This window comes from Lithobates pipiens, unplaced genomic scaffold (genome assembly GCF_037356315.1).
Source record: "Lithobates pipiens isolate NorthernLeopardFrog02 unplaced genomic scaffold, aLitPip1_a1.2 Scaffold_16, whole genome shotgun sequence".
Lineage (NCBI taxonomy): Eukaryota > Metazoa > Chordata > Amphibia > Anura > Ranidae > Lithobates > Lithobates pipiens.
This window is the reverse complement of record NW_027507748.1, coordinates 516471795-516494852: the sequence shown is the minus strand read 5'-3', so window position 1 is coordinate 516494852 and position 23058 is coordinate 516471795. Positions and strand designations below refer to the sequence as shown.

General features: G+C 42.0%; 1 protein-coding gene across 2 annotated transcripts in view; it reads right to left on the bottom strand.

Moving 5' to 3' along the window:
- Nucleotides 1-23058, bottom strand: part of DIAPH3 (diaphanous related formin 3) — a 1016686-nt gene that overhangs the window by 720889 nt on the left and 272739 nt on the right. For both annotated transcript variants that reach the window (XM_077483143.1, XM_077483144.1), the window contains 3 exons: nt 15173-15242; nt 8466-8602; nt 7747-7852 (listed from right to left, as the gene is read on the bottom strand). In XM_077483143.1, coding sequence (XP_077339269.1) covers nt 7747-7852; nt 8466-8602; nt 15173-15242 — 313 coding nt within the window. The remainder of the gene's footprint in view (nt 1-7746; nt 7853-8465; nt 8603-15172; nt 15243-23058) is intronic.

Sequence of the window (23058 nt, the reverse complement as noted above, 5' to 3'; positions counted from 1 at the left end):
TATTTATTTATTTGGTGGGGTGATGAGTCAATACTTGTTTAAGAAAACAATTTTAATGCCTGTATAAGGCTACAATTAATGTACTACCTGCGTAAAGTGCCCCAAATAATATTTATATGTTTGTAGTGGATTACCTGAAAATGTTAAATTCTTTTCAACTTTGGCTGAACATTACAGTTTACCTAGCAATCTATATTTCAACATAATAATACATTTTTTAGACCCATATTTAATGACAAGCTTCCACCAATATTTTGCATCTGTTTCTGGAGTTTCACATTTTTCTATTTTTTTACAGCCCCCCCGTTGATCCAAACCTTTTGCTAAATATTTTAGACTGTGCAACACTCTGCCGAAAACTTTTTTGCTTGTAAATATGCAAAGTTTTTATATATCCATTCTACAGAACAAGGGAATGTCTAGCAAGGAGTGATTGAAAACAAAGCAAGGAGTGATTGAAAACAAGCTAATCAAAATGCCATTTTATTGTCCCCTGGAAATATATTCAGGACATCATGGAATACAACACATAATAAAGCTCATCAATCAATAAGGTTTGGTAACGTGTAAAAAAATGATACATATATATATATATACACACGCACATACATACACATATACACACACACAATATAACACGCATACACATCAAATGTTTCCTAATTTTAGGTTGGAAAGCAAAAAATGGCACAATGATAAAGAGTTATATAGTGTGCAGACAGGCATTGTATGGGTATTCCCAGAATAGTAAACATCACAAGCTAGTGATCATTATTGACAAGCAAACAGCTATTCAGGGCCATACCAGTCTCAACAAGATATGCATTTGTTCATTTATCTCTGGGTCCACACATAAGATAGGAGTTGATTAGTGCCTCTATAGCAACACATGTGTTCTCATCCCATCTATATATTCCTCCTTTGTTATTCAGAGACCTACTTCAGCATGACAAAGAGGATCAGGACTGCAAAAGATTACAGTTTTCTCACCAACTGCAGTGGGCAGAGAACGGTGAAATGGCTGCAGCCATTCTGTCAGCTCTACTTTTAACATCTCAGATCAAATCCTGTTCCACCTGCAGGCACTGGCCTTCCTTCCCAATATGGCAAAGGTGAGTGATCACCTCCAGACAGTTAAACAATTAGAAGCCCAGCTAATGCTATGAAAACCAAGAAAGGAAGAGATGAAACTGGCAAAAGTTCTTCCCCTGTTGTGCAGCTGCCCTCTTCTCACTTGCCAACCTTAGAGCAGTTTCTCTTTCTGCCTGCCTCTATCAGTGATATTAAAGTCATGCCAATTTCTCTAAAAGACTCTGCACAAGCGTCGAGCTTGGCATGTGGAAAATAAAGTTAGTAATACAGGCAGTCCCCGGGTTACAAACAAGATCGGGTCTGTAGGTTTGTTCTTAAGTTGAATTTGTTTGTTAGTCGTAATAGGTAAATTTTAAGTGTAGCTCCAGCCCAAAAAAATATTTTTATGTTTAAATATTTTTATGTTTAACACCCCTGTATCATTTGTTTTGCTGTCTGTGTCCCTGTTCAGAAGATTTCATCCAACTTTCTGTCCCTAGGACAATTGGATTTTGAACATTTTGGGTTGTTGTGGAAATAAGGATTAATGGTAAAGCTTCAGTGGAGACACTTTTTTTTCCCATGAAAACTCTTACAGGAGTGACTTTTTCTTCCTGGGGGTGATTAGTGCTCACATCCTGTTGTCTCCCTCCGTTTGTAAGTAGGAGTCATTTGTAAGTCAGATTTGTGTAACATGGGGACCACCTGTATTTAAAAGCACACAACAATTTAGTAGATCATTGCTATGTCAGCGAAGTCTCGAAGATAGGTCTAGGCACAACAAAGCCTAGCGATAGATCCAAAATGATCATACAGACGCTACTGCACGACTTCCTGCACCAACTTCTATCTGAATTGTCACCTAACTTGAAAGAATCAAATTATTTATTGATAGAGCACACTATATACCAAAACCCTAATTTGTCTCTGAGACCACACCTTGGCAAGTGCTTGCAGGGATTCATTTCTACCATGTGAAAGAAAGAGCAATGAGGCCAGCTAGAAATAACACTTCTGTCATAAAAATGTCTCTTGCATGAACCTTTTTGGGAATGTCTCTGCTGCCACAATTCAAACCAGAAAACAGTTCCTGACTCTGGCCAAAGCACTCAGGAAACATAAAATCCTCAAGAAATGGAGACACCCCAACAAACTAATTGTCAACAAACAGGGAAAATCATACACCACACACTCATTGGACATACTTCTAGCTATAGGTGCATCTCTCACCTTTAAACCCATATCCACCAAAGAAGGCAAGAATGTTCATTACGTAGTTATCAGTATGGACACACAGAGTGGGGCTCAGGAGAGAGCAAGCACACAGGAGAGTCCCCATAACAAGCGGCTTGCTATGTGGACATTCGGGACAGGGACCTAAGAAGAGGCGGTTCGGGCTGCTCTGTGCAAATCCATTGCATAGGGCAGGTATGACATGTTTGTTATTAAAAATAAATAAACTTCTGCAATTTTTTTACAATCACTTTAAACATAGAAACCTCACTGCCAAAATGTCCCTCTTAACAGGTACTATATCTGGTTCTCGAGCCATGGCCCCCCAAATATAGCCAAAATCTTTAGAAAATATCATTCTTCTTTATGGGACTTGAAATCAGATGGTTGTATCATGAAACCTACTCATCATGAACAAATAAAAATAATTCCTCCATTCGATATCCCTTACTAGATTTACCAGTGTTCAACTTAAAAACTTTTCTTACCCGTTTACTAGCCAGGAGATCTAGAATGTTATAGACAGCTGGGTATCAATGGATGGATTCAACAACAGTAATGAACAGTAATTACCCCTCTTCCCAAACAAGATAAAGATCCCAGCTTCACACATACCTATAGACTTATTGTTCCTCAAGATCCTATTTTTTTTGCTATTTGGGTGCTGTAGATGAGGAAATGTTTACCCCAACTCACATTGCACTGCTGAGGCTTTTATAACTGGCCTGCAAACAAACTGCCCACTTTTGGATGTCAACACATACTTCTACCAAAAACACTGAACTGAACAAGTTAATTCTATTTTGGAGGGAGAAAAGTTGACATATCAGCACAGAAACGCTTTAAGGACATTTTTCTCTATTTGGCAACCTTGGCTTCACATTGCCCTCCCCAGCTGCATAGGATCCTGCAGTGTAACGTGTTACATTTCCTGAGGATGTATACATTGAGTGTTGCACTGCACACTACTAAGACAGTGGAGAAGTTGTAGTCTTACATCTCTGTCTTATGCATTTTTGAGGTTCGTACCTTCCCCCTGTCGAGCCTACAGTATTTGTTGCCATGCAATGTTAGTAAGTTAGAAAGTTTTTCTTGATCTTTTTGAACTACGAGAAACTGTCTAGGTGCATAATAGTTTGGTTTTGTAACCATTTTGTGATATGTTTACTATGGCAAAGGCTTGAAATTCTATTAAAGGTGTCTATCAGTCCTTGAATGTACCTTTATTGTGGTTCAATAAAACTTTTATTGATTTCAACACAACCAGAGGGGCTTCCTGAAAGCTGCCTGGTCCAATTCTTACTGTTATTATGTCACTATATACCCACCCCACAGTCAGGGTATACACTGCTGGTGCCTTAAAACGCAGAACTACTGATCATCAATGGAACTAGACAGGGATGCCTTTCATGCAGATCATGGAACCCCTGGCACATTCGATCTGAATGGTGCCCAATATAAAAAGCATTCAAACTTGTCTGATCCATAACAAAATTGGACAGTTTTCCACGGTGCGATCTTAATAATCAAAGACCCCCTTACCAATGATCCAAAATATTCTCGCCATATTTAGAGTGGTATCTTATTTATGGAGTCCAAATCCTAGATCTTAGGCCTTAACTTTCCCCCTTCTATGAAAAACAATCCCCTCATGCCCGATTTCCATATTCGACCAGGAATACATTAAATACTTGGGGATTAATATTCTGCCCTCTACTGCACAACTTTTTGATCTTAACTTCAATAGATTTTTAGCCAACTTCCCATAGGAAATAAACAATCTTGCAAAATTTGTACTGTCTACAGCGGGTAAAATGGCGTCTTTTTAAAAAGTAATTCTACCCTAGCTATGGTACCTACTAAGGACAATTCCCATAATTATTCCTCTAATTTTTTTCTCAAATATTCTCCAGATAATTAGCCAGAACATGTGAAAGGAGAAGGGACCAAATATTCACTGGGGTGACTCTCCCCTCTCCCTTCCTAAACCTCAGTCATGTAACACACTGTACCCAAAGGAAATATTTATATAATTTTTTTTTTTTTTTTTAACAGATAGGGCTTTCCTTTGCCTATATATATATATATATATATATATATATATATATATATATATATATATATATATATATTATTTTTTTGCTATATAAGGGGGGGGAAATTTTTTGCTAAAATGTAATGAATAAAAAAATATTATTTCTTCATACATTTAGGAAAAAATGCATTCTGCTACATATCTTTGGTCTGTGTGAAACCTATAGAGCACAAACTATATACATTTTAAAATTGATCAATCCTGATGTACTGATTGAATATCTAATTTCTTAAAGCCCTCAAATGAAGTAGCAGTACAATATAAACAATACTGTATGCAGGTCAGTACAAATACCCCCCAAATTACCCCATTTTGGAAAGTAGACAGTAAAAGGTATAAATTGTAAAATAATTTTTTTTTTTTTTTTTTCACAAAGTCATCATTTTAACATGTTATTTCACATACACAGCATACTTACACTTACTGTACACTCCAAAACACATTTCGCTACTTCTCCCGTGTATGGGGATAACATGTGTATGAGACTTTTTCATAGCCTAGCCACATAGAGGGGTTGAAAATCCAAGGAGCAACTTTGGACTTTCAAAGAGTATAATCTATACATCTAATTTTCTGAAAACCATCACATATTTGGAGGCCCTGGAGCACTGGGACAGTGAAAACAACCAATAAATAACCACATTTTGGAAAGCAAACACCCCCAATGTATTGAAAAAAGACACACCCGCAGCTCCATATGGTCTTGTGTCACCCTGTGTCCTTATACTCAAACAATTAACCAATAGACGATAGTATCCTCTCCCGCCCTGATATAAACAACCAATACATATAAGCACATATATATCAATGGATTGGGGGGGGGGGGGGGGATCTTCTAACATAGGAACAGGAAAAAACAAACAGCACAAGACACAAAAATATAACGCAAAACTCCCATCTGTGAAAGACATGATGGTGCGATTGCCAAGGCTATGTTAATCATTCACCTCGGGTGTATTATCTAAAAATATAGTGTGTTTTATGAAGACTATTTTGGCCACAAAGTTATTGGAATATGTGTATTAATTTTTACACAGAGTTGTCGAGATATTTCTAACACACAGAATAAGCACTTTTTCACTGTTCAGACTGGAACGTACTGAACGCTGGATCACGTGTATCGCACAAATCAACCAATTGTTTTAAAAGTAAAATAATGTACTGGTCGCCTCTGTACCAGTGATCAGGTAATATTGCTTAATGTAGTGTCCCTGTGAACCAGTAAAGAAAAATGTGTGGCGCTCAGGCTACAAGGGAAAGCAATCCTGTGCCCACCACTGTGAATGCAGGCCAGGGAAGGAGCTTGTCTCTGCTCAGTGAAACATACTGGGAGTGTGGCCGCGCGGGGAGCACAGGCTAAGACTGACATTCATTCCAATACCAGTGGGTCTGCATTGATGTGTGGCTTCATGGGATCCATCCTTTGCTCATTAGTGTAGTGTCACCTATAGTACTCCCAGTTCCTGGAAGCCAAGCAAGGCTATCTCACTAGTACGTGGCTGCTCCACGAATGTCATTTTCACTGGCCAGGAAGTACAGGAGGCTGAAGATAGGAAGAACAAAAGAGCTCTTGTAGTTCCAGGAGTGCAGCTGTCCACAGGGGATGGCTGGGACTGGTGTCTGGTAGTCAGATGTGCAGATGGGTCAGTTCAGGTGGCAGAGACAGAGACATGGTCAGCAAACAGGCTCAGGATTGGTCTAGGCAGCAGGCAGAAATGTGGTCAATAAACAGACCAGTGTAAGCACAGTCAGCAGTTAGTGGCAACACCACACTGGTGTGGTGGCAATCAGAAACAGTTGCTGGCTTACACTGGTCTGGGGAAGCTGGGGACTAGCATGGCGGCAGCAATCAGGAACTACAATCAGGGACACAGCTGCTGGCTTACAGTGTCGTTGTGAAACTGTGACTGGTGTGAGGGTGATAAGAACACTGTTGCTGGCATACACTGGCCTGGTGACATCGATACTGGTGTGGCAGTGACCGAAAAAAAAACGTTGCTGGCTGCACTGGTCTGGTAGCAATCAGGAATGGTGATGGTTTGGCGACACTGACTGGTGTGGTAGTAATTGGAGACAATAACTGGCTGAAATATTACAGTTCATTCAAACCTGAGGTTAGGGGGTGGCAAAACCTTGCAGTTGAGCTGTGGTTTTACTGCCCCTCAACCAATACCACTTTTAGCTCCAGAGGCACCCGGCTGCGTGCCTTGCTTCATTATACCCCCTGTATGCCAACTGATCTCAACCCATTAAAGTGGAAGGGGGTGCTTGTGTGAAGTTCAAAGGGTTAAAGCAGGTGGTGAGGAGGTGATACAAGGCCTCCCCACTGACTGTCAAATGTTTTCCTTAGAGTAATCCGCACACAGATCACCCCTCAGAGAGCATCACGCATGTCAACAAGTCCTTATGCTGACACTATGACTGGTATGGCAGTGATAAGGGGCACAGTGAGTGGGCAGTAGTGATTAGGGACACTGACTGGCAGTACTGGTCTGGTGACATTGTACTACTGTGGCAGTGACCAGAGATAATGGCTGGTGGCACTGGCATACAGTAAGCAGCCAGATCAGAGCAGAAAATTACCTAGGATAAACTCATGCATTTAGCACAATATATAAGATTATATATATATATATATATATATATATATATTTTTTTTTTTTTTTTCCTACATATTTTTCAAAATTCCCTGAAAAAATATATATTTCTGAACTGAATCTAAAAGTTATGATTTAGCCTGGTGATGGCTATCAAGGTCTATTGACATGCAGTAGGAGTCTTTTTGTGTTCCAGTGTCATGGCAACTGTTCTAGCAACAAAAAATAAATGTAAAAAAAAGTCTTGCGACATGAATGTGAAAAACTCTATAACATATGATATAAAACATAACCGGATGGTAACGTGTCATTATTATTGTATATGCAAAGAATAAGTCGTGTATTACAATGCATACATTACCATGTTACTATAATTGTTGCTTCAATAAAGGTTTTTTTTTTTTTTTCACACAAAATCTGAATGCTGAAGATCATGGTTATGCACCTCAGATCCAAATCAAGATATATTACTGAATTTGGTATACCTTTTCATTTAAGTCTCAAAGGGTACCTAGCGGCTACTGGAAATGCACGTCAAGTGCTTTATTTTTTAAATGAGCAGCCGAGGTTGTTAGGCCAAAGGAGTAATTTTTCATAATTAAAAAAATCAGCTATAGCCAGAGAAGGAAAACTTAAGAAGAGAAAGAAGTAAATAAGTAAAGCATTAAGTGATGTTTTTAAATTTAAACATCCATGTGTGAAATACATATTTCAGAGGGTGAAAAATAAAAACATTATAGAAATACAAACCTGAAGCTGAAGAAAATTATATTGTAGTCCTCCAACAATTGGGCTAAATCTAACAATTCCCCTTTCTTCTGCAGCTGTGGTTATAGCATCCAGGACTTTTTCCAAACTAGAAGGCAACAACATACATCATAGCAAAAGATAAAAATGTCATTGTAACAAACAGCCAACACAAAAATTCAAAATCAATTTATAACACTAAAAAAGTATAAACTTAGCAGATTGCTGCAAGGACACAGCAAAGTTTATGATGACAGTATTGTTTGTTATCGTCTTGTTTCAGTATTCTTCATAAATTCACCAAATCTAATTAAATCACTTCAAGCAGATGGCTTGGAACAAAGAACATAAGAAATCCCAATTCACTCTTGCACAGAAGTGAGGGTAAAAAATATTTATTGCATGTTAACCGTGTACTTCTGTCCTGTAAGAGATACACTACCGAACAAGGCATAATTAATTCACTTTTCAAAGGTAACATCTTACCATGCAATTGTTGTATATCTCCCAGATGAGGTAAAGCAATTACATTGTAATTGTTATTGATGAGAACACATTAACTTGTAACTATTAAAAAAATTAAATGAAAAAAAAACAAAATCCTTGAAAATTATCGTTTCAGTAAAATATTTTGAAACCAAACCAACTCTGTGTCTCATCATTGATAAGCATTCTACTAGAAAACAGAACAAGAACTTATTGTGAATAACATAAGAACTTACATGTTCTCTTCACCAACAATACAAATGGCAGATAATAACTTGACTACATCAGTCATCATGTTAGGCTTCTTGGGATCCATGGCTTTGGCTAATAAAGAAAGGCTCCTTTCTTCACTCATGATCCTTTCTAAGCCATACTGTAATAAATATATAAAAAAGGCATGTAATCAGCAATTCATAGATCTTCATCTTTCATATCTTGGAGTACAATACAGGACACAGGCAAAGTACAGTATTTCTAGACCCTGAGTTATAGGCTAATAACTGTTGAGGCTTTTGAGGATAGGCCACCTTGGTGCTTCCCCTATAATCCCACTCCTCTCCGTGAGTCCTCCATTGTAGCAAGAAATAAAGAGTAATCAATGAATGGAAGGGAGGGTGGACGGTACTCTGTCCTGTACTCCAACTTATGGAATTTCAAGGCATGTCCAAATTCATTGCATCTTAATCATGCCATACAGAACACAGGCAATGTATTCATAGACACTGGGACATCACCAAGCAAGTAATGAGAAGGGTGGCCAACAACTAGTCAAAAAGAACTATGCCAAAAGCGCCATAACAACAAGGGTCAATGAGACTGAACTTTAGAATGCTGCTGCAAGAATCTTGCCGCATAAAGCCACATCTGCAGAAAATGATTGGACATTCACCTGTAAGAACTTTAAGAAGACATGAACAGAGGACCAGGTGGAAGCCTAACATGGCTGAGCTACAGAGGCCTAGTGCTGAAATGCACAGGAAACTCCAACCAATCTGTTGGAATGAGTGTGTAAAAGTGCAGAAGTTTGGTCTTAGAGAGTGTAAGCTCTGGCAATTAGATATTTTCTTGGACTTAAGTAGGGTGTCCCTTGAAAGGTTCTGAGGAGAGGTCAAATAGGGAATTTGTCTCTCTGTGATATAATGACAAATTCCACTATGTGCTTAACTAAAAACACTCAAACAAAATATGTATAAAAACTGATGCAAAAACATACAATAAATTCAAATTCCCAGAGTGCAGCTGTATTAACACCCCTCAAAAATGAGTACTAAACGAGTCATCGAAAACTCATAAATTACAGTGTTCCACACACTTTTACATTAATAGGAAAGTGGTCAAATAATCTTCACAATATGCAGGAAAATCCCCCAAAAAATGTAAATAACAATGTCTCTTAATCCAAAAAGAAACACATTTTGTGTCAAGTCTTCAAATAATACATTATATAAAGCTCTTCAATAAATGTGACATCCACCCAAAAAGTGTTCATAGCAATGTTCTTCTCGTAAACAATGGTGTCTCTAGTAAAAAGTGCTTCCATCCACCGGTATCCAGCTTCCCTCCACTGACCACCGCCTCTTTACAAAATATGTTGGGGGGAGGAGCCTAATTGAGAATGTGGGACTAGCAAACAAAGCGGAGGACTCTCATGTGCAGTGTGGATGGCTGTGTGTCTGGTGCTGGGAAAGTGCCTCTGCTTTCTAGGAGAAGCAGTTAGTCTATGCAGTGTTGAAATTGCGGTTTACTTTTGTAAGAGCAACCTTGTTTTTAGTAAATGTGTGAGTTCTAACAATATTACACTATGTGAAGGCCACAGGAAGGACTCCGCTTGGAGTCAGTTTGCTTAGCGGGGTATCTATCCGCTGATCCCCACTGAGCAGGTGGATGGCTGGTCAATGCTCTCTCTGTTTATGCAGACACAGCCCACCCTCCTCTTTGGGCGGTTGGATGTAAACGGACCACCTGTCCATTTACACCCGATTATCATCCGATCCCATCTGCTAGATGGAATGTAAATGGATGCCCATCTGTCTGTTTTTTTAGTGGATCAGGTTAGATTTGATGTAGGCAGTGGTAAATGGACACATTACACATGCCAATCCATGAAGTTGAATGGAGGGTCTGATCGGGTCCACGTGAAAAAACTTCAGGGGGATCCAATCGGATGGCTAGTGTGAAAGGGCCTAACATTCCTTCTGAGAAAAAGAATAAACATTGATACATAATATAGGAGGGAGTTTTCAGCTGATTGTCTATAACAACCACCCGGGTATCCTAAATCAAGCTTGCCTTTCTTGGGAGAGATTATAATCAGCGAGTGTATGTCCAAATGCCGATTGAGGGAAGCACTTTTGTGGACACACCATTGTTTTTGGGAAGAAGATTGACACTTTTAAAGGTGGATGTCACATTTAATAAAGAGCTACCGTATTTTTCGCTCCATAAGACACACTTTCCCCAAAGTATATGTCTGTGAGTCTTATGGAGCGAATACTGACATGTTACTGGCAGAAGATAGGCAGACAGACATCCCAAGCCCCTGCGAGCGCCAGGTGATCTACCAGCTGGGCCTGTCACTCAGGCAGAAGACAAAGCAGCCTGAGTGGGTGAATGGAGTACAGCTGCTCGGGCTGCTCTGTCTTGTCTGAGCGACAGGTGGATGTGATAAGGTCAGGCTGCATTTCATAGAACTGATCAGGCTGCATTTTGAGAGACTGCTCAGGCTGTGTATTATTGGATGACTGGTTAGGCTGCATTTAAAGGGACTGATAAGGCTGCATTTTATGGGACTGGTAAGGCTGCATTTCGTTGGCACAGGTCAGGATGCATTTCATGGGCACTGGTAAATATTTTAGTACAGCATTTGGTTCAGAACATTTTTTTTTCTTGTTTTCCTCGTCTAAAACCTAGGTGGTTACATGGTTACATTCTGGGGGTAAGGGTCTGTTTTTCAGTCTATTTGCTCGACCAAGGTGGTAGGCTTGAGGTGGCAGGAGCCCAGGGATTAGCACTGTTGTCAGGTTCTAGATGATATAAATGATAGTGCATCAGCAATGATCCATGATTTGTCTGGATTTACAGGGTGGGTGAGAGTGTTTTGATGTGTGGATGAATGGGGGTGATAGCTGGATGTTTGACGCTTGCTTCTCCTCATCCATTTTAGGATTTTCTGAATGTCTGCCTTTCAGCATTGCAATTTCTGCACTGGCTCTAATGTGCAAGCTTCCGGTTTCATTTCGGCCTGACAGAGGCTAAGCGCATGCATGGAAGTATAGACGGCTTACTACTGTGCTGGTCTTTGTTCCCAGCCGCCTCCTACCTGCCAGTACCCTCTCACTGCATCACCTGTACCCTGTATGAATTAGGACACCACTTTGGAGCCAAAAACACATAAAATCAGTGTTGATTCTAAAGGCTGAGTGAATGGTGCCGCGTTTTGCTGACAGATGTTATAGGCAAGTCTGAATGGGAGATTTGTTAATAGATAGATGGTTATGCTTACTATCTGAGCTATTTTAGCTCATTGGATATGTAATTATGCACTCTATAGATTTGTGGATGAGGAATTTGGATGCAAGATGAGGCAGGACATATTGCCTAGACCAGTGATGGCGAACCTTGGCACCCCAGATGTTTTGGAACTACATTTCCCATGATGCTCAGCTACACTGCAGAGTGCATGAGCATCATGGAAAATGTAGTTCCAAAACATCTGGGGTGCCAAGGTTCGCCATCACTGGCCTAGACAGTAGCATCAGCAGGATATAGAGGTTCACTGACCACCAGTTGGATGGTATGTGGTTATTCTCCTCTGGAAACACTATTTCCAGTGAATCTTCTATGTTCATTAGTATTTCTTTTTTTTTCCCCAAATATAATTTTTTATTTCAATTTCAGGGAAGGTACAGTTCAAGTAATTCTATGACATAGCACCAGCATAACAGTTTAAAATAATAACATACTATCTTTCCAGTACTTGGTGCTGGTGGCGTAGTGGAGTAGTGGTTATGAGATATCCATCCTTAACATTGAATGCATATTCCAAAGCACACTGCCAATGTCAATGATTGTTAAGTGAGATATCCCCGAAAAATCAATTATAAGACACCTACTGAATGCCACCAAAGCTTGCATTCCAGTATTAAAATAAAAACGTGCTCCCCTCTATAGGGACTTGGCTACATAGGGTGGAAGAAAGTGTCTGGTTGAGGCCTATGAGGCCCTTCCTCTTCCAACTAGAATCAAATTTTTGTAAGTACTCTATGACTATGGTTATTTTATCGACCCAAGTCTTATCTATCTAATTCTATGCTTATTGGCACTTTTCAGGAAAAAAAAAATCACGATTAGTTGATATCTTCAATCATAATGATTCATATTTTTTTTTGTTTTAAGATACTGGTTGTTGCATCGCTCCCCTTTTGACACCTAGTACATCATTCTTGACGGGTCTCCCTTAGAGGTGAGTCCCCATATGTGCTATCCTCCATCCATCTGGCTGATATTTTTAAAACACATTTTATTTTGCTCCTATATAATCCAAATGTAAACAATACTTGTGTATCTCTTATCTTTGAACAGGATCTCTGGTTTAACTAAAAAATATAAGGTCCCTAAGAAGAAACGTTGTGAAATGCGTCAACCTCTTGACGTTTCTATAAACAGAAATCTCTATATTATTGATACCTGATAAATTTTTATATAGTTTTATATTTGTAAAAATAATTTTAAAATCTTTTGTAATAAAAACAATATAATTTAAAAAACAATAAAATTTCCTATAAAATCTAGGTGTGTCTTATGGTCAGTTGCATCTTATGAAGCAAAAAATATGGTATATAATTGTCAAATTTTTATTTTGAACACTTCAGTCTAATACTAAGTGGATTGCCGTATAGATTAAAAGAGGTTATTTTGAGTTTTTTTAAATTCACTGCATATTGTAAAGATGATTTGGTCACTTTTTTTTTACTGATGTACACTTGTGTGGAAAGCTGTATATTATAAGTTTTATATGGCTCTTTTGGTACACAATCGGTGTCTCTGATTGAAGCTGTAGTTTTGAGGTGGACAAAGTCCAGACAATGAAGAGTGATTTTGCTTTATTGCTTTGGAGCAGGGCATAATGATGGTACGACCCTGTTCTTTTTGAGGTGGAAGACTGATACTATCATGGGAAGAAAGGATGGTCTTAGACAAAATGGTATGAGGAATAGCTCCTTACAGAAGACAGTAGACGTCTGACAGACATGATAGAAACCAAAAAGGCTACACTGCAAGAGACTACATGTTTCCAGCAGAAAAAGTCAGACGGAATCATTTCATTGGATATTCCGATCGTGTGTGGACTTCATCATTTGTCATTACTTGTCCGAGGAACTCTGACATAGATGCATAAAATTCAGAAAATGTCAAATAGGCCCACTTGTGTTCCTGAAATAGAGCTACAATTGAATGCAGAGATAGGTGTTAGAGACAGTTTTTGCTCTGATGTAAAGGATGCATTGTCAGGCTGAGAATAAGAATTGTATGGGCATTAAGCAATGTTCAGTAACGGTCGCCTGGAGTTTTACAATGGCTGCCTTTGGCCTGGTCTCTGTCCAAATGGGTCTCTGTTGCTCCTTCATCTACAGCAGGGGTAGGCAACCTGGGGCCCTCCAGCTGTTGTGGAACTATATTTCCCATGAGGCATTGCAAGGCTGGCAGTTACAATTACTCCAGGAGGCATGATGAGACGTGTAGTTCTGCAAAAGCTGGGGGGCACCAGGTTGCCTACCTCTGATCTAGAGTGTAGGAACTCTAATACAGGAGGTGTGCTCCTGGCTAGATCACAAGGTAAAAAAAGAGGGGGGGGGGGGCTAGAAAATAAAGGCCCCTTCCAAATGGCTGGGTAGCTGCAGCTGCTGGATTTCTATGGCAAGAATAGGCAGACACTTGTTGCTGGATTGACCGGGTTATGTGATCATCAATGGATTCTCAGCCTATTTAAACTAATGGTGGTCTATCAGCGGCCACTGCTATTCGCATGTAGCCACACACACAGAAAATAGCTGTGGTTAGGGTGAATTCTGTGGAAGGGGGCACGTCCCCTGAAACGGCTGCCAACCTATAATTTGTGTTGTCAGATGACACCGTTCCACATGGATTTGAGATTTAATGCACTTGTTTTATCTCATGTGTGCACATATGTTTTGACCTATGGCTTTTATAAAACGTGGTGTCAGTAATGCACTGGTTAGTGCCCTTCTGTGTGTTTTCTAGATTGCCTGGCCTGGGCGCAGCTGAATGCAATTCTTGCCACAGACATCCGGCGGCTGCATCTACCTGGCCATGTAAAAGGGGTCTTATGCAGCCACATCTGATGATTGGCAAGCTCCATTACAATAGATTTTTGGTTGGAGTATCAATACTGCATTAATATTCTGTTGATAAAACGTTGTCTGTCTGTAGGGTTGATTTACTAAAAGGTAAATAGACTGCTCACTTTGGTAAGAAAAGTTGGGGAGTTTTCCCCAGAGCCTCTTGCATGTGGTGAAATTTCAGTTTGCAAATAATAACCAGTTCTAAATTCAATTCTCCTTGTGAACAGTCTATTTGCCTTTAATACATCAACTCCAGTGTGTTGTAAATGGAGCAGCCCATGTAACTAAAAATCTTTTGTGTAGTTGGGCCACAGAATTTCAATTGAATGTTAATTTTTTGATTGTTTTCAAAAACTAACTGACAATGCTTGAAGTCTATTTTTTTATTTACTTTATTTTATAAGGTATGAAATAACAGTGATAAAGGACAACGACTATGAAAAAAGCGATTACAAATAAACATTGTATGATGTGTTTTCACAACGGTTAACCAAAGTAGGAACGTTTAGAAGATAGGAAACAGTCAAAATGCAAAACATGGAACATGCAACAATATTTATTATTTACAGCATATAAATTACCTTGTTGTTCATAAATGCCTTGAGGCATTGTATGACTTTGTGCTGAATTTGTTTCTCTATTTTCTCATGGCTGAATGAGATTTGAAAAAATTAGTCAGTTCAGAGAATAATATACACACACTAAAAGCATAGCATAAATATAAATATACATAGTGCATATTCATGTACATGTGGATAATTGTATTAAAGTTTATACACCTGATCAATTGGGGGTGGGGGGGTGTTGGACTTATGGTGGAGGAAAATAAAGTCATGACCTACAGCAGGGTTTTATTACAGATGTAATACAAAAATAGTGCAGCGCTGAAACATTGACTAAAATGTATATAACTGCTATACAAACGCATAAAATTTCCAGATATAAGAAATGCTGTAGTGTCTTAGTATCATTTTATTACAGATGCTCAAAACATCGCATCCTCAAAGGTTATGGAGTTACAGGTCCTGTAATCTTTTTCCTAATACGACAAGTAGTTATTTTTATTGGGCTAAGAGATCTCTTTGTTCTACAAAGGGGAGTCACACAGTTCCATCAGAAAATGATTGTGGTATAAACAATAAGAATGACCCATGGTACTGTCCAAGATTTTTTATTATTTTGCACTAACATTTGCATTTCTTAGACAAACTTTTGAGGTTGTTCCTTTCTTCTTGGTCCAAGCAGTACTGATATACCAAATTTTAACAAAATGTTAGGTAGAACATTCTCTGACAAATAAAAAGAGAGCGCAACACATCAATCTTACTAAGTGTGGACCTCTCACATATCACTAAATATGCTTTTCTAAATAAAGTATAAATTAATGTGAATCTTTTTTTTTCTTAATGATTGCAGAGTAATTTGAACACCAGGTGGGTTTATTACTAGTGATGGACGAACTTCTGACGGGACGTTTCGCGAACGCGATCCACGAACGTGCCCAAATGTTTTTGAACCGCAGGGTTCGCGGTGGACCCCATTCACTTTAATGGCAGGCGAACCTTAAAAACCTCCAGGTCATATTTTCAGCCACAAAATACTTACTAGCTGTGCACACATAGTCCCACAACATGGACACTGACATAACAGAAGTATTAGGTGAATCTGAGATCGACGACAAGCATTCTTTTTTTTATCTGTGAAATTTTGACAATTCAGGAGCGCATGAAGGCCATGGAGGAGAGGCAAGGTCAGGCCAGGCTATGAAGGGGGTGCAGGAGATGATCAGTGCCACAGTCAGGACAGCGCAGTCCTGTCCCAGTGTGCCAACCTGTGCTTGAGCCCCTGACCCCTCCCTCTGCCTGGCCCTTACCCCCACCTATGCAGGGCTCCACTGCGGTGGTCCGGAGGTGCCAGTCCAGTGTTGATCCTCAGCCATGGTGATGGCACTGCCTGCTGATTGGCTTCTCCGCTGCTATCTCCCTCACTGTCTGAAACCAGCACCATGATAGAGACTGAGCACTGACACCAGCACCGTGATAGAGACTGAGCACTGACACCAGCACCGTGATAGAGAGCACTGACACCAGCACCGAGATAGAGAGCACTGACACCAGCACCGTGCTAGAGAGCACTGACACCAGCACCGTGCTAGAGAGCACTGACACCAGCACCGTGCTAGAGAGCACTGACACCAGCACCGTGCTAGAGAGCACTGACACCAGCACCGTGCTAGAGAGCACTGACACCAGCACCGTGCTAGAGAGCACTGACACCAGCACCGTGCTAGAGAGCACTGACACCAGCACCGTGCTAGAGAGCACTGACACCAGCACCGTGCTAGAGAGCACTGACACCAGCACCGTGCTAGAGCGCACTGACACCAGCACCGTGCTAGAGAGCACTGACACCAGCACCGTGCTAGAGAGCACTGACACCAGCACCGATATAGAGAGCACTGACACCAGCACCGATATAGAGAGCACTGACACCACACCAGCACCGATATAGAGAGCACTGACACCACACCAGCACCGTGATAGAGAGCACTGACACCGGCACTGATACCAGCAGCTCGCTGCGGGACCCAAAAATATGACACCGCTTAACCTCTTCAAACAGGAGGGCAGAGGCATACAGTACGGTGTGCTTTTTTTGTACAAGTGAGCCAAAGGTAGAAAAAAAGATCAGTGTGCTAGATTATATAAATAATTTATAGAGTTATGCATATACATGGTCTACTGGTCACATGCGTTGAATTCCTCCGAGATCCATGCCTCATTCATTTTTAGAAATGTGAGGTAGTCAACACTGTCGCGAGCTAGGCGAATACGCTTATCGGTCACGATCCCCCCTGCTGAGCTGAATGTCCTTTCGGACAGGACACTGGACGAGGGGCAAGCCAACAGTTCCATTGCAAATTGGGCAAGCTCTGGCCAGAGGTCAAGCCTACCCACCCAGTAGTCCAGGGGTTCATCACTTCTCAGAGCGTCCACATCGGCCATTAGGCTGGGTTCATACTGCAGCGATGCGGGAACGCTGCAAATGCGCGGCGGGTTCCCGTATCGCATGCCTCCCGGTGGCAGTTCACACTGCCCTATGCGAACTGCTGGGAGTGTCAGTGAAATGTTAATGACACCCCCAGATCAGTTCGCATACCGCATTGCGATCTGCAAACTCGGACAGGAATAGGAATGCATGGTGTGAACACCCATGCGATCCGATTCTGCTGCGGACCAAAAAAAGGGTCCTGTGCGAGTTTGGGGCGGGTGCGATATGAATTCAGCCATACTATCTGTATGGCTGAACTCGCATCGCACAGAGATCGGATGTGATTTGCACTGCAGTGCGAATCACATCCGGTTCTCGTAGCCACAGCAGTGTGAACCCAGCCTTAACCCGATGTAGTTGGACACCTGTCGGTCTAGGCGTTCCCTGATGCTGGATCCGGATGACACCTGTTGATGGGTCGGCTGAAAGAATGATCTCATATCAGAATTGACCAACACATTTTCAAACCGGCCTCTTCTTGCAGGCGCTGTTGGATTGGTACCTGCAACTCTTTCTCTGGGAGTAAGAATTCCTCTGCAAGCGCACGCAAAAGCAGAATGCAGCATTTCTCTAAGGCCTGCAAGTGCTCCATTGTGACAGCCCTCTGGGATGGTGGTAACATTTCCACCATTTTGTGTTTGCACCGGGGGTCTAAGTACGTTGCCACCCAGTACTGGTCCATGACCTTTATGCTTTTTATACGGGGGTCCCAGTTAAAACACTGGAGCATGAAGGCCCCCATTTGCACTAAACTGGAAGAGGTGTGGTGGCCTGGCTCCTGCTCATCATCCAGGATAATGTCATCCTCGTTCTTCTCTCCCCATCCACGGACAACAACTGGGATCCCAGAAAGGTTTAAAGCATGCTCTTCTTGCTTCTCCTCATCTGCCCTGGCACCATCCTCCTCTGACTCCTCTTCAGACTCCTGTTGTTGACTTGTCTCAGATAGAATAGCCCCCCCCCCGGGAATTCATCAGGCATTGCGACTTCCTTATCTTCCTGCTCCTGCATGGCTTGATCAATGACACAATGCAATGCACGCTCCATAAAGAAGGCATAAGGTACGATGTCACTGATGGCACCATGGCTGCGACTGGCCAGTTTGGTGATTTCATCAAATGGCCGCAGAAGTCTGCATGCGTCGCGCATGAGCAGCCACTGGCGAGGTGAAAAAAAACTAAGCTCCCAGAACCTGTTCTGCCGCAGAGTTCGTACAGGTAGTCGTTAACTTCAAGTTTCTGCTGGAGCAGTCTATCAGGCATATAGAAGGTTGAGTTCCATCGCGTTGGGCAATCGCAAATAAGACGTCTGACCGAAAGATTGTGTCACCACTGAATGTAAGCAAGGCGAGCCATGGCCGTGTAAGATCTGAAATGGGCCAAGATTTTCCTTGCCTGCCACAAGATGTCCTGGACCCCAGGGTATTTGACAACGAATTGCTGCACAACCAAGTTTAAGACGTGTGCCATGCATGGCACGTGTGTAATTTTGCCCTGTTTCAATGCTCTAAGCAGATTGGCACTGTTGTCGCACATCACTTTACCAACTGTCAAATTGAGCGGTGTTAGCCACTGACCTGCCTGTGAACGCAAAGCTGAAAGGAGTGCAGGACTAGTGTGGCTCTTGGCTTCCAGGCACAACAGACGCAGCACAGCATGGCAGTGGAAAAGGAGGAGTCAGCCGAGGAGGAGAGGGAGGATAGAGTAGGAGGAGGAGAAGAAGAGACAGGCCCGCATGCAATCCGTGGCGGTAAAATCAAAACTACATGGGTGCCATGGGTTACATGCTTGACGGCCATCAGAAAGTTCACCCAGTGGGCAGTAAAAGTTATATACCTTCCCTGCCCATGTTTGCTAGACCACGTGTCTGTGGTCAGATGTATCTTGGCACAGACACTGTGTGCCAGAGATACATTCACTTGCCGCTGAACATGGCCATATAGCTCTGGGATGCCCTTCTGTGAGAAATACTTCCTTCCTGGGATCTTCCATTGTGGTGTTCCAATGGTCACAAATTTTCTACAGGCCTCCGAGTCCACCAGTTTATATGGCAGTAGTTGGCAGGCTAACAGTTCTGACAAGCCAGCGGTCAACCGTTGGCAAGAGGGTTATCTGGCGTCATTTTTTTACGCTCAAACTTTTGGCCCACAGAAGCCTGCCTTTTTCCTGAAAAACTTAAGGACAGTATGATGGAAGGTGGAGTGGAGGACAATTCTGAGGATAGAGGAGACGGAGAAGTAGAAAAGGCTGGACGGCGAGAGCCTGGAGTGTGGCTTTGTGGGTTTCGTTGCTCCCACTGGGCTCGGTGATGGCAGCTCATGTGCCTTCTTAAGGCGGCCGTCCCTAGGTGAGTGTTGGACTTACCGCGACTTATGCGTTGACTGCAAAGGCTGCAGATGGCAACACTATTGTCAGCAGCGGACACTTTAAAAAAAAAAAGACCACACTGCGGAGCCATGTTCCGGCATCCTGGGAGCGCCAGATGTGACCGTACAAGGTCTATGCCTCGCTCCTGATACATTAGCAGTCTGGTTTGTCCCTCCTGTGCAATCTAAGTTCCGCCTGCTTCTCCTCCCTACCTGCTGGTCAATATCTCCCTCTGAACTCCCCTCCTCTTCCTCTCTTGTGGGCACCCACGTGACATCACTAGACACGTCATCATCGACGTCACCTTCCCCACCACTATAATTAGAGATCTCGGAGTAGGCAGCAACACTGGGGACCAACCCCCTTGGGCTGATCTGGGTACAGTCGTCAGACTGCTGAGTGGCGGTTGTTGCTACCTCCTCTTCCTGATCCAATGCCAAGAATGGCTGCGCATCGGAAATGTCTTGTGATGGATCGGAAATTAATTCCTGTGACTCAAGCAGAGGGTATATTGTGGTATTGGTGGTAGTGTCTTTGGGGGTGCACACAGCAGAGAGTGAAGAGGGTGCAGATCGAGAGGATGAGGAGGGTGCAGAAGAATAAGGCTGAGTGAGCCACTCAACCAAGTCTGGTGTGTCCTTTGACGTAATCGAATGCACCTTCTGCAATTTGCCACTTTGGCTCAAGCCTGTCGCTCCTGCCCTACCCCTACCACCCCTGCGGAAGGGCCTAAATCTCCCTCTGCCTGTCATTTTTAAATGACCCTGTGACAAAAGTCTCTAGAAGTGCAGTATATGTGGAAGAAGGTATACAACACCCCGCTTCAATCTGCCGTTTTGGGGGGCCACTGGTCTATCACACCAGTTATAATGCTTTTTTTCTAATTGCGTTTGTCACTCTTTGTAGTATCGCTGCAGAACCACTCAGCAGTCACAATGCTGCACAGTGGAAATGCACTATACTATGCTTTCTATAGTTGAAAGTATTTTATACGTGTATTACACCCTTATATACTGCACACCAAATACTACACCTATACCAGTCCTTAAAAAGGACCTTTGTGGACCTAATAGTAGCTAGCTAGTAGTTAGTGAATTGCAGAATGTCCCTGCTCCAAACACCAAACTGTCCCTACACTGATAAAATGACAGCTGCATAATCAGTCAGCAGCACTGCATGCAGTGCACTATAATATGCTTTCTATATTTGAAAGAAAGTATATTATACGTGTATTACAACCTTATATACTGTAAACCTATACCAGTCCTTAAAAGGACCTTTGTGGACCTAATAGTAGCTAGCTAGTAGCTAGTGAATTGCAGACTGTCCCTTCTCCAAAAAACCAAACTGTCCCTACACTGAGAAACGACAGCTGCAGAATCGGTCAGCACTCAGCAGCACTGCAGTGCACTATAACATGCTTTCTATATTTGAAAGAAAGTATATTATAAGTGTATTACAACCCTATATACTGTACACCTATACCAGTCCTTAAAAGGACTTTTGTGGACCTAATAGTAATAGCTAGTGATTAGACTGACTGTCCCTGCTCCACAGTGTCCTTTCCCTATACTGACAAAAGATAGAATGTAAAATGGCCGCCAGATCAGGTCTATTTAAAAGGTAGGGGGTATGTCCGTGTGCTGAAATGTCTCAATTTGCTGTCCTGTACCCCATGATGGATGTGTCATGGGTCAAAGTTCTTCACAATGTAAACTGATATGTCCGCCGCGAACAGCGGCAGAAGTCTGCGGTTTGGCGATTTGTGGGCGAGCAAAGTTTGCCGCGAACCACAAGGCCATCTCTATTTATTACTATTGCCCGTGTCTCTGTTGGGGAGACTCATGCTATTTGTCCTGGTGACTCCGTGTACTAGTTTTGGTTGACCCTAGTGCCCAGAGACTTCCCTCACTTTCTGTTGTGACTATGGGGCAGAAAGTGAAGGGATTCTCTTTAATAAAAAACAAATGGAGGGGGAAAAAAATCTGGTAGGGCTTACTGGTTAACCTTCCTTTGAACTATCCAAAATGTATATTTTAGTTCTGCTGCTCCTATATAGTATTGACTTTGACAAACCAAAAGTGTGGGGGAGGCTACTGAAACAGAAATTACTTTCGGAAGCAGTCAAAATTTACTAGCCTAGATAGGTTATGCGTATTTCATTATGCATCTTTATGATACATCTACAGTGTGGAAATTAGCTTCAAACAGTGGAACAATAAGGCTTAAGCCTAGTACACACTGGCCGAATGTCGGGTGGCATTGGCTGGTTCAATAAAAACCAGCCAAAAGCCATGTGTTCTGGAGCCATGCCAACAGAACCCAGCCATCCAGCCTAGTTCTGTCAAAGAGGCATAACTGAAAAAGGTCTGCCGACCGGCTTCCTAACAGTGCTCTCAGCCTATGGCTGAGAGCGCTAACTGGAGTGATCAGGTGGGGGAGCCTCCCTCTGTCAGAACACAATAGCAAAGGGGAGATTGCTGTACAAACATTGGATTAGAGTACAGTGGCTCCTCCTGAGCGGTTAGGATTTTTTCGTTCAGCCTAGCTAGGTTTAACATAAAAAAAACTATTAGTGTGTACGAGGCTTTAAGGACACTTTGGGAGTAATTTACTAAGATGAATGTGCTGCACCGGTTCATACCTTAATTTGTGCTCCAGATAAATTATTAAGTGAGCGTATGAAACTGTGCACGCATAAGAGCAACAGATAATATGCTGGTGAACGTGATAATAATATCTCATTGATAATAGCGCACGTCGTATGATTAACAGTCCATTCACAAAGGTGCAACACGACTTCCAGTGCGACTTTGGGAGGCAACTTGGACATGACTTGAGTGAATCACAGCGCGACTTGGGGCGACTTACAACACAACTTCAGGCCAGGCGACTTTCATTTAAAAAGAAAAACGGCATGGGTTCCTCTCCAAGAGCATACCAGGCCCTTCCAGTCAGGCATGGATATTAAGGGGAACCCTGTGCCAAAAAAAAAAAATGGTGTGGGTTCCCCCTTAAAATTCATACCAGACCCCTACCCGAGCACGCAA